At 38.6% G+C, this 15,343-nt stretch overlaps 1 protein-coding gene across 8 annotated transcripts; it reads left to right on the plus strand.

Annotated features, from left to right (window-relative positions):
• Positions 1–666: 666 nt before the first annotated feature.
• Positions 667–15,194, plus strand: dia (diaphanous related formin 1). 8 transcript variants are annotated; one of them, XM_066292600.1, is made up of 23 exons: positions 667–979; positions 1,627–1,709; positions 5,933–6,103; positions 6,165–6,270; positions 6,399–6,600; positions 7,210–7,366; positions 7,418–7,579; positions 10,044–10,152; positions 10,207–10,444; positions 10,501–10,771; positions 10,825–11,053; positions 11,646–11,851; positions 11,970–12,115; positions 12,172–12,358; positions 12,412–12,588; positions 12,641–12,793; positions 12,852–12,970; positions 13,023–13,323; positions 13,432–13,586; positions 13,639–13,715; positions 13,914–13,983; positions 14,097–14,221; positions 14,413–15,194. In XM_066292600.1, the coding sequence occupies exons 2-22, from the start codon at positions 1,671–1,673 to the stop codon at positions 14,212–14,214; spliced, it is 3,393 nt and encodes a 1,130-aa protein (XP_066148697.1). In that variant the 5' UTR covers positions 667–979; positions 1,627–1,670; the 3' UTR covers positions 14,215–14,221; positions 14,413–15,194. The 8 variants fall into 8 exon arrangements, with proteins under 8 accessions (XP_066148697.1, XP_066148696.1, XP_066148701.1 ...); XM_066292603.1 differs by lacking the exons at positions 667–979; positions 1,627–1,709 and adding exons at positions 3,461–3,701; positions 3,963–4,044; XM_066292606.1 differs by lacking the exons at positions 667–979; positions 1,627–1,709 and adding exons at positions 3,462–3,701; positions 3,963–4,034.
• Positions 15,195–15,343: the final 149 nt, after the last annotated feature.

A 15,343-nucleotide genomic window follows, 5' to 3' on the forward strand; every position in this document is an offset into this window, starting at 1 on the left:
GTGTTCAAAGTCGCCATTGTGACGAAACTCGATTAGTAGGAACATATTGCAAATTAAGTTTGGAGTGGCACACGTTACAGTGGCAAATTATTTTAATCTGAATGATTTAGTTTCTTATTTGTGTAATAATGAAAAGTAAAGCTAACAATATAGTTTTGTTATTATATGAGAACGTTGGTCTTGATGGATTTTTACAATACTCACAGGCCAGGTTTATACGTTCCCTACTAATGACGGTGTTTATCATCGTGGAATTATCTTTATCGCTCCTGATAACGGTTTATTTCATCCTGAACAATGATAAATATTTTTAAATTTTAATTCCATATCAAAAAAATTCCCTTCAATACTCATAAATAGGTTCTCGCAAAATTTTAAAAATCCGAGAGAAGACGGGTGATGAAACTAAAAATTCGTTTTCATTTGTGAACATTGCTTATTTTTTTTATTAATCTTTAATTAATAAATCATTATTTCATGATAATTCACTATTAACATTTTTCTTCATTGTCGACCTGACGTTTCATCGTATGTCACATCTCTTTGGGTGGAGCTCGATTCGAAAACATCTATTCCCCTTTCTTCAAATGCTACTAACTTCACGTGGTTTATGTTTCATTCTATCGATTGTCAAAATTTGTGACGTTTTTCAAACATTTTTTTCTTTTAAATAATTAAATTATTGCATTATTTATTGTTATAACGCGATTTACGCTTTATATCGATGAATTATTTGCGGAAAAAGATTTAACTACTTTCCTGCCTCAACGTGTGATTACAAATTCTCCTCGAAGGAGGGCGAGACGCGAATTAAAATAAGTTTTAGTGCATCGGATTTCGCATTTTTCAAGCTACTGGTTCTATTTATCAACAGACAACAAGTGGTTTCGGTTTTCTTGTGTAGTTTTCCTGTGAGGGCACGTTACCTGATTTGCAGCAGACCGTTTTATTCATTGAAAGCAAATACAGATATTCCAAGGTAGGTTTTTAATTATAACCTATTTACTTAATTGACTTTAAGGGTGACTTTAACTGTTATCTAGGACATACAGGAAGTGAAGGAAATATTCTAAACTGGCGTTATAGTTATGTAATTAAAAAATACCGTTTGTTTGACCTATGAACATTGCCTTTTAGCAATTATTTTAAAAAGTGGAACAAGATTTCTTTAAACTTTAAGCTGAAAAAAATGTTTTCTTTCGAGCCCATTATCATTTTGCTATTGCAAACGTTTGTAACTGCGAAATGAAAAGTGAGCAAAGTAACTATGTTCAGAGATTTCCATAAATATTATATTTCAAATTATGTAGGATCATTTCACAATTCCCATTAACTGAGCAATGGACACTGAATTCTTGAAATTTAGTTTTCACTAGTTGCTAGTGACTTATGGTGAACTCTGGACTGTGCCCATACTTGTTTCTTTCTCTAGCAGATAATACTACATTTATTTGAGTATCATTAAAGGTAGAAAATATTTTACAATTTGAAAACTGGCAAATTTGCAGTTACCTAGGCCTATATCTCTTCATTGAAATGAGTAAGGGTTTTAGTTGCAACAAATAGAATTTTGTATGTACCAATGTGATATTATTTTGAAATAAAGCAAATTTTTTCTACTTGCAGATTTAGCTGTAGATTCCTTGGTGTTTTATGAGGCAATCTACACTATGTCATCCCGGCATGAAAAAGCAAAATCTGGAAGTTTTGTAAGTAACTCTTGCAAAGAAAATTATTTAAATCTAGCTTAGAGAGCATTATGGTGAATCAGAATTAATTATATGTTTATTTAAAATGATTGTGAATCACTGAGTGGTCCAGTCCTTCTTCAAAAATTACAAAAGCTTTATTAATAACCACCACCTACACACTTGACTGATTTATCTGTAAATTACTTTGTTCAATTTTCAATATTTACTTAATTCAACAACACCGCCACTGAAAGAACTTACTTTGCCATGCCCAAATTAAGCTCATTATGAGGAATAGTGTGTTCATAACTTCATAAAGGCAACACTCCCTTATCTTTTAATTTCAAGATGTTTTTAAGCTTATCTTTTCTTTTATCTGCTATTTGCATTAAAATCACTCTGACATCTTTGTTAAAAATTATTGCCTGTGACACACACATTTAGTGTGTGTAATAAGTGAAGATTAGAACGTTCAACGTTTGGTGCGTACCTATGAAATTGTACTTTTAACTATGGAAGCGAAAAGTAATGGCGGAGCGAAGAAAAAACCATCTTTAGGCAGTTTGTCGTTTAGGAAAAAGAGACCAAAAACACAAATCGGTGTAAGTGGCCAAGTAGTGGCGTATTTTTGAATAAATAAGTCATTTGTAAATGCCTGGGTAAATACTGTTATGATTGTGTAATCGAATAGTTGGCATAAATTCGCTATAAACTAGAATTTATGGAATTATTTCAGTTCGAACTTCAATAGTGTTTAGATGAATTTACATAAGATGATGTCAGCCCCATGTAACCACACCATCCTCTCCAAACTATGGTGTTGGGCGTTGGTTTAAGGAGAGATTTTTGTAAACGTAAATAGAAGTAATTATTGATTTATCAGATCAATCGACTTAACAATTATTAATAATTAGTCAACGAATTTCACGGAAATGCGTCAACAACCGCTAAAACGAAATGGTACCAGATTGGGTAATTTTCCCAATAGAAATGAAAAAATTTTGCCTATGCAAGAGCAAAACTAAAGATCAGTTCATCTCCTTCGAATCGGGTGACATTGAGACGTATGACTGCATCATCCCAAGAACCAGTTGACCTGCTCCTTTAGTAGAAAATAACGAATTGCTGGGTACTATAGATAGACCACATGGTTGATGACATCATTGCCAACCTCCCGCTATTTTATTAAACATTGTCTTCGACGAGGTTCAAGAGGGAGAAGCAGTTGATTCTAATCAACTTGGTAACGCGCGACCTAGCTTAAACTACTGCAAAATTTAAAGCGCAGTGTTGCCACATTTAGGTAGTTACGGTTTACTTCGTTTATGAGCAGGTGTGGTTGCGTCCATTTCGAAATAAGTGCGAAACGCATTGTAGTCACAATTGAAAATTTACAAATGTGTATAGACATGAAAAAAAAAACAAAAAACCATGGCAACTCTGGATGTAGTGGTTAAATTTACATTAAACGTCGAAATAATATGTAAAGGCATCGTTTCCATATTTCAACGTTTGACCTTGAGAAACATCGGATGTCATACTATAATGTTGAAAGATGATTGAGGAAAATGTAAGGCTTAGCGCTATCTAAATCTATATCAAATTGTATTGACTGTGTATCTACATATATCAGGGAAAAATAAAATCTTAAAGAGTACACCGGCCTTGTTCTTGACACAATGGCGGATTTAGACATAACATCGCGCCGGCACCACGGAAACCACGGTATTGCTCTTTCATCAATTGCCATTGCTTTTAAGCGTTTGTTGTTGGTTCGTCTACACCTCGGTCCTCGTTTCATTAATGTTGTTGGGGTTCGAAAGCTCTTGATTGTTTAGTTAGTTTAATCACAGTTTCGGCGTGACTTACATGTAAATCACATTGTTGAACAGTTATTTACATCGTGTTTTCACTGAAATGTGATAGTCTCCCGGTGCATGAATTTCTCGCGTTATCATCGTCCTGTCCCCACAATATATCACAGCCGATGAGATTTTTCCTATTTTTCTGGTAGTCATTTTATTTTTATTCAGGTAGAAATTCACGCCAATATTGTCATTTCTAAGGAAATTCAAAAATAGTCGATCGAATGCGACTTAAAAACAGATGCGAGTATATTAGAATAAATTATGTCGCGTTTGGATTGGCACCCAGAAACTCTGTGGTCATTGAGTTATTTTTATGTTAAAGTTAAAGACCATAACAAGTTATTAAATATAATCTCAAAGTATCCGCTGTGATATATTGTGACCCTTAAATGTTCACTTTCAGTGATGTAAGTAGACTTGTGCTGTGATCTATGGTGTGATATGTGTCTGCGGATTAGTCTTTTTAGTTAAGAATGTACGGATATGTAGGTATTTTCCCTTTTATCTAACACTCATTATTAAAGTGATAAGACAGTTTTTAACCCCAATTTTCTCGTATTTTTATCACGTTTTTATGTTGCCCTCTTGACCCAATTAAAACCGTTTCGTTGCAGTATTATGTGCAAATTGTTATTGAGAACTGCACTGCAAAGGAAATTATACTCATCACTTTTTCCCTGTTATTGTAGCTGAAATAATGAAAAAGAAGTGCCATATAAAGGACCTGATTATTGGTTTGTTTATGCCAATGATGTCAAGGATTGTGTAAGGATGTTAAAGTAGCATCTTTCAAGGTTCAGAAGGCCATATAGTTCAAGGCAAATTGGTTTTAGTGTCCCCTTGGATGGTTTCTCTAAGACTTATCTATCATCTTGGACACACGAATCGGTTATAAACAACCATCGGGTTATTCTTTACTCTGTGTTCTCAAGGAATTTTCGGAAAAGAAAACGAATATTTCCGTATCTGGTGGGTCGAATGGGTCATCGACAGAAGAAACCATTTGCATCATCGAAACCTGCCGATTAAACTTGGAAGTACCATGAAACGCACTTACAAATCGGTCTAATGCCAAACACTGGGGCGGCGAATTCTCAACGGACGAGCAGTATGGGGATTAGAACGATATTTTTATTTTACATTGTTGACATTAAGGTTGACGCTCGTTCACTTTTTATTGCGGCGAGCAATGAAGAATCGGTTTGAATTTTTCAAAACACGTTTTTCCTTCAATTAGGACCGACCGCACCGCGTTGAAATGTCAAATTCGGAAGCTTAAAAGGAAATAAATAAGCGAATCAACCTGGGCACGGACGTATATTTTTGAAAATTTCACTATCGGCCAATACCAGAGTAGTCCAAACTGTCAAATTACATTTCGCGCCTCTGTTGGCTTACAGATGCGTGTTAGAAAAGGATAAAAGTATGTGGTGTTCTGTAACAAAATTCATGCAAGTGAGGCATACAGGAACCTAAGTCACAAAAATATGGCCGCTGGGGTATAAGCAAAGTTAGAGATGTTTATTATTATTATTTATTTATTTTTTTTTAATTGAGCATCTCTCGATATACTGGGGGTTCCGCATGGAAACTGAACAAATTTCCTAAATAAAGAGCCGGGAGGGACAGTTTTGCGAAATCGTTCCTTGTGATTGCTAGGCTTATGACGTTTTACCATACGCCATAATGAACGTAGTTTTTCAATAAGTCGAATAACATTCTTGCGAGGGCATTTGCGTCCCCATTCTTACTAGAAATAGCTGTTTTATTAATAAATTGTTGTTGCAATTATCTCTCGCATTCATTAGAAAACCACAACGTAATTGAAACGGGAATCTGGAATGTCTCCTCATGATTTTGCCGACTAGTTTTTTTATCACCTAATTACCTAGCAGCCTTGAAGTGAGCAGGAAAACCACTCCGCCATTATCGGATGATTTAACTCTTGCTCAATGATTTTTGTATATTATCATTACAGATAGGGCGTTAAGTTGTTTTTTTCGGACGGCGTTAAGACAAAAATAATGTTAACTGCAACGGCACAGCCGTTTTTGCAGAATTTAACTGGGTTAGAGGTACGATTTTCGCTTCAGATGACGAAAGAATGGTAGTGGTTTTGGTTGTTCTGGGTGGGCGATTTCTTGACTTGAAACAAACAACTTCCCCAATTTTCCGCCACGGGTGTGCAACTGCATTAGACACGCATGGATTCTTATCATGAAAAAATATTGCCGAATTGCTAAAACTATAATTGCAAGCGAAGTCCTGTTACTTTTATTACCTCCGTAAGACTTAAAAAAGGCGAGTAATAGAACTTATGTGCTCGGATTTAATTCACTGATATTCAGGGCAATTTCCTTTTTTAAACGTTAGTTGGAATCATGGTTCAAAACCGGCACCGGAAAGAGGCCCGCAGGACCGAGGCCCATGTCCCACATCGGACCCGGGGCCGAAAACGACTTGGGTCAGATGGATGAAGACTACTCCAAGAAATTGGCTTCGATGTCGGAGAAAGACATTAACGCCAAGTATGAGGAACTATTGGTAAACCATCTGTATTACCTCCAGTTTAAATTCTTATCATTATTTGTTCGATCCTGTTCAGAGCGACATGAATCTAAACGATGACAAGAAGAAACCTCTTCTTAGCGTCCCCCTGGAACAGAAAAAGTACATGCTAGTTATGCAGAACAAGAACAAAACCGAGTCCGGTAAGTGTTTTCCTCAAGTGTCTCCATCGAGGGCAAGTCCTAGTTTCCTCCTTAAAAGTAAACAATTATGCCAATCTTATCATCTAGTTCGAGGCTTTTTTAGTACGAAAAGTGCTCTTGATGTTTAGGTAACAGATTTAACGATCCAGAAGACTATTTGAGTTACTTAGAAACGCACTTACGGAGTGGAGGGGAAAATTTGACTAAACTGCTCAACTGCACGGAGAGCTTAAGGGTGGCTTTGGCGAACAACCCCTTGAGTTGGGTGGAGAAGTTCGGTAGCCAAGGAATACAACTTGTTTTGAAGGTTTTGGATGTCGGATTGAAGAGGTGAGAGAAATTCCTAAATTGGCGTGTATTTCAGGGCAACTACAAGTTTACTCAACATTTTATGGGGGCGTTTATGGCTCGGTTTGTTGAGTTTCGCATGTTTTGGGTCCAAAAATCTCGCGCTAAGCTAATTTCAGTGCGAAATAAGTTGAATGGACGTTTAAGAGAGAAAATCACTGAATTTGGTGTCGCACATACGGACTTAGCTTAGCGTTTAATTGACGTCACAAAAATACGAATTGCCTCGTCCGGTGATGGAAGTGCCAGAATTATTGTTGAAATTTTACTTAAACTGCAATGCATGGCAACATTGCACCTTTCCTTTGTTCCAAAATTACTATTGCAGAGTGTAGCTTAAAGATAACCCTTAATCCGGCCCAACGTTGTCGGATTGTGCGAAATTTCAGCAGATCGTTGTCATCAATTTCCTCGTTTTTTTTTAGTATTTGAAAGAAGGGTTCTTGTTACGTTCAGAGAGGGCTAAAGAAAATTTGAATTTATACCGCGGAAAATACACTGTTTTAAACAAAATTTTGTCTAATCTATCAGGAATTCAGACTTTCGCAGAACATCTTGGAGTTTTAATGGTCATAAAATCCTCATTTCCAGCAACGACAACCTCCAATACGAGTGCCTGCGATGTCTGGAAAAATACATGAACAACACTACGGGCATCAAGCTTTTCTTTTCCAACAATAATGGACACATTACGGTGGCCAAGTGTCTAAACCACGAAAAACCTAACGTCATGATCCAGGCCCTTAAGGTAACAATGTTCCTGCGTCAGTTTTGATTCGGTTCAACTGGATTTTAACAGATTCTGGCCCCTATGTGTCTCATTGAGCTGCCAGAGGAGGACCCTCAGAACGGCGCTAGTAAGGTATTGCTGGCGATCACAAAGGTGGCCGAGAAGCAGAATAGGGAGAGATTTCTGCCTATAGTCAATGGGATTGTTAAGAGTAATAATGCGGATTTACAGGTAAGAAAAGACCGTCGAAACTTCTTGCATATTTCTGATTGAATATCTCCATCAATTTCTGCAAAAAAAGTTGTAAGTAATAGTAAACACCCGGCTGATAATAAAGCAAAAACAAACGTATTTAAGTTATTTACTCACAGTCGAAGATAACCGAAACGGGCAGTATTTCGATAACGGGCATTGAGGCTGCTTTCAAATTTAAAAATGTTTTTGGAAGTGTAATTTCGAAGCGATAAGGTGAGGTTGGATGGTTGGGAGACAAACACAGTGAATATGACTAAACTAACAGTGAACAACGTTCTTTTTTTATGTGAACGGACGGTCGTTACGAGCCAGAGTAGCAGCAGCCGTTAGTGGGCTTCTAGTTTTTAAATTATTTATTATTTATTTTTTTGTTGTGGAGAATTCAGTGAGCGTACGACGAAGATGGGAAAAAAGGGGTTTTCCAAGCTGTCCAAGTGGACCAAGAAGAAGATTATGCGTGTCACGGTGAGGAACAATTTGCTGATATTTTATCACGACTGCAGGTATAAAATCGAGAAAATCGACCGGTTTTTCGTTTGAGAATGTTGCGTTCTCGGCTTCAATGTTTGTGCTGCTGTATTGCAACGATGAGTGCAGGAATAATCACAACGTGTACGTTAATATTTCATTGTTACACTGCCGCCTTTGAGGTCAAAAAGTGACGTAGGAGCGGGCCGTTGTCTTAAATTTGCCTTTAGAGCCAAACACCAAACACGGTAACTACAGAGGCAGGAAAAAGTAAAAATATAGAACAGTACGACTCTGCAATGCTTTAAGTTACATTTAAAGTTTCACAGTTTATCGAAAGCGGCTCCTTAGAGTTTTCGAAAATGGGGGTCGTACCAGATTTTTAAAGGTGGTTCTGCGCGAAAAATCCACAAATGTTTGTATAAACGACGTAGCCCGTATTTTCGCCGCGTGCGCACCTGTGATAGTTTAAGTACTATTGGAATTTACGCGATTTATTAAACTGAAGTGAGAAACAACAGTAGCACCTCAGGTATTTAAAGTTGTTTTACTCCGGGCCAAACTCTGAGATCCGGCACTGGCAATAAAGGATCTATGTGATGTTTGGAAAAATCTGCTTTCCAGCCCAAGGGCGCACAGATCGCAGTTTTTAAGTGAAATCCTGCTGATAGTACTGGTTGGCGGTTTTTTTGGAGTTAGAGGGACCGGGATTAGATATTTTGCACACGGAACCCGACTTGCTACAGAGGCCCTTACGTCAGCGGGACACACACGCAAAAATTATTACTTTTCTGTCCAAGGACCTTTTTCGTATGGGTTCAATTAATGGTTTTGAACGCTGAAAAGATATTACGACACGTAATATGATAATACTCCGAAATGAGAGAAGTAAATGGCTTACAAAATGTCATAGCGCTGAACATAGCTGATTCACCATATTGTGCAGGATTTCTTAGCGCTGAACATAGCTGATTCACCATATTGTGCAGAGTTTCATCGTTTGGAACCGCAATTGATAGCGTCGTGCAGGGTATTTAGTTGTGTAATCGTAGTTAATACCGGTCATATGAGGGACGAGGTTGAACAGCAGACTTTTGTGTCATGTGGTTTTTTTGGAGGTAGTGAGACAGTGATTAAAAATTTTGCCGACCGCGGCAGACTTCTTAAGGTCGACCATGGCAGCAAGTGGAAAATAAACGTTCAGCTGATGTTGAATTATCTAGATGCTTCATTTGTCCTGTGCCTCGCAAACACATTTCTACCTAATATATACCTGAAAGCTACGGGTTTGTCGTGAAACGAGACGGTTGGAAGGAGAGCGATCTTTAGAGAAAATCCATAATTATGCATGAGATTCCACGGCGGTGTGGAATGGCATCATTCTGCATTACCAAGCACAGTACCAAGACCACGTGCTCGAACTTGTTGCCTTTCCTTTTGAATATGCCACTGAACTAGAACCGCTCTACATGCAGAGCATCGTTCGTTCACAAGTTAGTCAAACTACTATGCGCTGGTTCAAAGACAACAATTGAATTCTCGATTGGAATACCGTGGAGTACGTATGGGATATGCAGTGAATGGAATCCCATACGCTCTTGGTACGCGAGCATGGTAGTTGGGTTCTTCACAACATCTTCACGGAGCAGTGGCAACTTTTACCGCAAAACACCACAAATAGGGTGATTCTGAGGATGTCAAGAGGTTGCTAGTAATTCTCGTGATGGTAACGCGAGGTAATGAAGAAATTTAATGTGAACTAATGTCGCATATAAAGATTATAGCCAAAAGTTGAGTTATTCCTTAAATTATTTTGAGTAATGTATATCGCATGCCTGATCAGCAGTGGGACCTACGTCGTTATTAACCAGTTCTGTAACCAAACTGACTAGTTACGGTCATTTTGGCTATAGGACAATTTTCTTGCTAAGCATTTTGCTACTTCAGTACCACGATTTTCTCAATTTTTCAGAGCATGTGTCTGCAGTTCATAAACGCATTACTATCCGAGACGGGCGATTTCGAGTTTCGTATGCATTTAAGGAACGAAATAGTAAGAAATGGCCTTTACGATAAATTAGGTTTGTATTGCTTTGGTTAGTACTTACTGTTGTACGATTTTTGCATTTCTTCAGCCGAATTAAAGAACGAAACCAATCCCACTATCCAAAGGCAGTTTACCATATTTGAGAACCAAAAAGATGCCGATGCGGACGAGCTGCACGAGCGATTCGACAAAGTGCGAATCGACATGGACGATATCCAAGACTGTTTCGAGGTGTTGAAGAACGTCACCCTAGAGTCGCCTTGCGAGCCCTACTTCTTAAGTCTGCTCCAACATCTACTTTTCATCAGGGACGATATTAATGTCAGGTGCAGACCATCCGAAAAGATTGCATTTTATGGCATATCACGTTTCGTGATTGCAGGCCAGCGTACTTTAAAATAATCGAGGAAGTGGTATCGCAGATCGTTTTGCACAAGTCCGGCCTAGATCCCGATTTCAAGAAAAACCACATAGAAATAGATTTGCAGTCGTTGTTGGACGAATTAAAAGAGAGGCCTGCTTCGACGGATACCGGAAAAGTCCAGGAATTGCAGAAACATCTAGACGAGGCCCTGGTTGCGAAAGTGGAGGCTGAGGCGAAGTTGTCCAAGTTTCAAGCGGCGGTGGCCGAAGGCAGAGTGGACCCCAAGCTGGTAAAATCTCCCTCTTTTTCGAATTTTTTTTTTTAACCACACTCTTTGAGAAGCTAGAAAATATTATTTCCGGGCAAAATGGACCAGCGCCACCGCCTCCGCCCCCATTTCCAGGGGCAGGGGGTGGCCCTTCTCCTTTCAAACCGCCAGGAACAGGAGCTCCTCCACCGCCCCCTATGCCCGGAACCTGTGGACCACCACCCCCGCCCATGCCAGGAGTGGGCGGTCCTCCACCGCCTCCGATGCCCGGATTCGGAGGACCTCCGCCACCTCCAATGCCAGGTAAACTGTTCAAGAAAAAAACTATAATATCACTAGCAGAGGTTGTTGAATCTCAAAGATGTTCGCATTTATTGTTTAAGTATTTCTTGTTGCCCTTGGTCGACAGACCGGATTGAAGCTGTCAGTAACGTACAAAGTACGAGAGGTCGGACCGTCGAGGTTAGAACGACGTTAAGAGCAATTTTGTTCATTTTTTCTCACACTTTTCCAACGAGGTCTTAACGTTTTTGCATTATCTTATTTCGGACCGAAATCCAGTCAACGCTTCGCTATATATCGTCTGCTTGAAACGTAATTGGAAACTGAAGTTGTAAACCCTGTAAGATATAGAATCGCACGAATAAACCTGATTTAGAAGTTTGAAATTGAGAGCAATGCTTAGCGAAAGTTGCGCTCTAGGAAATAACTATGTTGAGGAGTTATGAACATCTGTGTTTAACTTTGATATGCAAATGCAGGGAAAAAGCGCACAAAATGGCCTACCACCAATTTAACCGCATCATTGCTACGGTTCCCACTTCGTTGATGTTGGCAACGATTGCAGGAGTAAAAGTCACAGACGACGCAGGAATGAATCGAGTTTTTTTTTTAGGTGGCCGTCCTCCCCCACCTCCACCGCCACCGGGTCTGGGTGGTCCTCGGCCACCGCCACCGCCAGGTTTTGGAGGCCCGTTGCCGCCACCTTTCGGTATGGTTCCGCCAGGTGGAATGGCCAGACCGGACATACTTCCGCACGGGCTTAAACCGAAGAAGAAGTGGGACTTGAAGACTCCATTGAAGAAGGCGAACTGGAAGGCTGTAAGTAACAAGATTTGTTGGATCTCTTGCACGCTTTCGCACAATTTGAGCATGCGACTAGTCTCGTGCCATTCTTTGGGATATTCGTGTTTAATTATCGTTTGCAACCTTCTTCTAGATTATCCCACAACATCTATCAGAAAAATCTTTTTGGGTGAAGGTCAAAGAGGAAGATTTGGCCGAACCAGATGTCCTGGAGGGTTTGGCCAAGAAATTCTCCTCGAAACCGGCTAAAATCACCACAGGGGACGACGCGGCCGACAGGTAAGTGCTCTCATTACTGCAGGTGGTAAATTATGTGATTCGTCGAGTTCCTACAGGACTAGCAATTGCGGCACTTTGAAGAAAGTAAAGAAACTTATGGTATTAGAGGAGAAAGTTGCTCAAAACATCCTAATTTTATTGAATGGTAGTCTTAAACATATTCCGTACGACGACATCCAAAAGGCTGTGCTCAGATGTGACAATAAAGTACTTTCTGAAAACACGATAGAACAGTTAATCCAGGTATCCGCATAATAATAATAAAAATAAATAGTCGATTTATGTGCATTTTCCAGTACTTACCGCCTGCGGACAAGCTTAACCAGCTCAGAGAGTACAAAGACAAGTACAAAGATCTGCCAGAGGCCGAACAGTTTTGCATCAAAATGTCCGAGGTTAAAAGACTGTTACCTAGGTTAAGGTCACTTAGTTTTAAGCACCGCTATGACGAGATGGTCAGCGACACAAAGCCGGTTAGTACCTTTAAACTTGGCCATCGATCGTGTGATGTATCGGCGGTTTTAGGACATCGTTTCGGCCACGGCTGCTTGCGAGGAAGTCAAGAAAAGCAAAAAGTTTGCCAGAGTTCTCGAATTGATCCTTCTGTTGGGCAACTACATGAACTCGGGTAGCAAAAATGGCGGCGTTTTCGCCTTTGAAATGAATTTCCTGACCAAGGTCTTGACAGTGACTCAGTTTCTTAAAATGGGGCTTAATGGTGACTTTTCTTTTGCAGTTAACAGGCACTAAAGACGCGGAGAACAAACAGACTTTGCTGCACTATATAGCAGAGACTGTGGAGACCAAATGGCCAGATCTGATGAATTTTTACGATGAGATGCCCCACATTGACCGGTACATTTCGATTTGCCGGCTCGATTTTTATTTAATTTGTGGATGATTTTAGAGCTAGCAGAGTCTCGTTGGAGACGTTACAAAAGACTTTAAAGCAAATGGACAGTAATATAAGAAACTTGAAAACGGACTTGGAGAATAATAAGGTCCCGCAAAGCGACGAGGATAAATTTGCGGAAGTAATGGAAAAGTTTTCGAAGGAGGCGCGGGAACAGTGCGACGTGATGCAGGAGATGTTCAAGAAAATGGAGTCTTTGTACTCAGACTTGGCCGAGTATTACGCTTTTGATAAGCAAAAGTACACTTTAGAGGAATTCTTCACCGATCTCAAAACATTTAAAGACAGTTTCATCGTAAGTTTTCTTAGCAAAGCTGTCTGATATCACAATATATTGTTAGGAAAATAACAACATTAGAATTTAATACTTTTCACATTCATTATCGTTGTTATTTATTTTTAGCAAGCTAAAGAAGACAACAGAAAGCAAAGAGAGATTGAGGAGAAAAAAGAAAAAGCCCGACTCGCAAACGTTAAAAAGGAGCAAGAGAAGGAGAGGAATAAGCGAAAACTGATAGATATGAACCCCAAGCAGAATCAAGAGGGTGTTATGGATAGGTGAGTTTTCGGGTTCATGCAATTGGTTTTGTTAAAAGTTTTTGGTTTGTAGTTTATTGGCAGCATTATCGAACGGTAGCGCATTTGCTGAAAATCACAAGAGAAAAAGAGGAACTAGGCCTGCAGGGGGTGAGTTTATTATTATTATTATTATTAGTTATTTATTTTATATTCCACGTCGGTCCTAATGCCTTTTTCTTAATTTTAAGTTGTCCAAGGATTAAAGTGTAAATAAAAAAAAGGTACATTTGTAACACCTTTATTATATACTCCATTTTGTATAACTACAGGATTTAAATTGAAGACAACGTTTTTCTCACATTTTAGCGGAAAGAAGAGCCCAGTTACAAAGGTCGCGCTCCAGGACCGGACTGATTGCAGCGCGAGAATTAACCAGGTAAGCACAACAAAAGTCCCGACGTGGCTGATGGGAAATTAAATAAGATTTTAAGACATTTTAAGCGTCTTATATCATTTAATCTTAATTGACTTTACCAAATCCTAAACCAGACGCTCACAGTCTTTAAAAATTGAGGAAACTCCCATCTTTATCCAAGCCAATGGCAGCGAAAAATTACTAGACACTTCGGAAGAATATGGTTACTCAACCACCTCGGTTTTCTTCTGATGTTCAGGTAGCTCTCAAAAGGAAACTTGCTGTAACCTTTAAAATTTCGCATGTTTTAATTAACCAAAGAGTGAGTTTGGACCTGAACTAAGTACCTTACATTTCGGCTAAGAACTAACTGCAACCTTCTCACATATATATTTTGCTTATCTTTCTATTATGTGTTAATAATGGCTCATCACTATATTTCCGTTTCAGTGAAATTGCTGCGTAACACCAGCGCCCAACACGCTTTGATAGTACATCGAGGAATCAGTAACGCTCAATCTATTTATAGGTCATTTATGTTTTAAGCAGGCTCTTATTGGCGGTTCATTTTCTCACAACTCGAATGTATTCATTATTTATTTCTCCACAAGTCTCCCTACCCTGACGTAACAACATAACGAAGTTGTGGAAACTGAAACCGCAAATGGGCAAATAGTACATCTCAGTTCTTACTTAATTTAAGCATAAAGTTTTGTATATATTTTGTAATTATAATTTATAAATTTTGCACCTTTTTTCACATATGTACAGGAATCTCTAAAAAGAGTATTTATATTTATAATTATTGAAGTACTTGATACCGAAACTATATTCTACGCAGTTTCCTTATTTATGCTTGTCATATGTAGGATTTTTTTCGAGAATTCCTAATTACTTTTATTAATATTATGGACGCTTTTTTTTGAAAATTTATTGAGTTACTTCGACATTAGTTTCATTGCAAAATATATCTTTATTATTATTATTATTTCAAAATGTATGTATATGAGCTTTCGCTTTCGAGAACTAAAGCTTTCCTAATTGCCAAGGCCTCAGAGTTAATAATGAACCCAAAACTCTTATTAGCTGCTCAGATAAATCTGACTTTGTTTACCAGGTACCTCTGTCTTGTAATAAAAATTGTGAGTTGTTTTACTAGTATGTATACAATTTTGGAGATTTTTTATAAATATGTTAATAGGAGAAATAAAATCTATTTTATTAAAAAGTGATTTTTTTGTTGTTGTTTTTGCGAAAAGCCAAAAATTCAATCTGGCTGTTAAATTCGACATTTTATGTCGGAAACGCAGAAATGCGAGAAGGTATATTTAACTCATGATAATTCTTGGGCTCTCATATGTACACGAAATACGGAACATTT

This window comes from Euwallacea fornicatus, chromosome 18, assembly GCF_040115645.1.
Source record: "Euwallacea fornicatus isolate EFF26 chromosome 18, ASM4011564v1, whole genome shotgun sequence".
Lineage (NCBI taxonomy): Eukaryota > Metazoa > Arthropoda > Insecta > Coleoptera > Curculionidae > Euwallacea > Euwallacea fornicatus.

Excerpts from the sequence above, each read along its gene's own strand:
- dia (XM_066292599.1), top strand. The coding sequence starts at position 2,204 with ATGGAAGCGAAAAGTAATGGCGGAGCGAAGAAAAAACCATCTTTAGGC. Across the intron at positions 11,852-11,969 it reads AGAAGGCGAACTGGAAGGCT|ATTATCCCACAACATCTATC; the intron begins GTAAGTAACAAG and ends ACCTTCTTCTAG. Across the intron at positions 12,116-12,171 it reads GGGGACGACGCGGCCGACAG|GACTAGCAATTGCGGCACTT; the intron begins GTAAGTGCTCTC and ends GAGTTCCTACAG.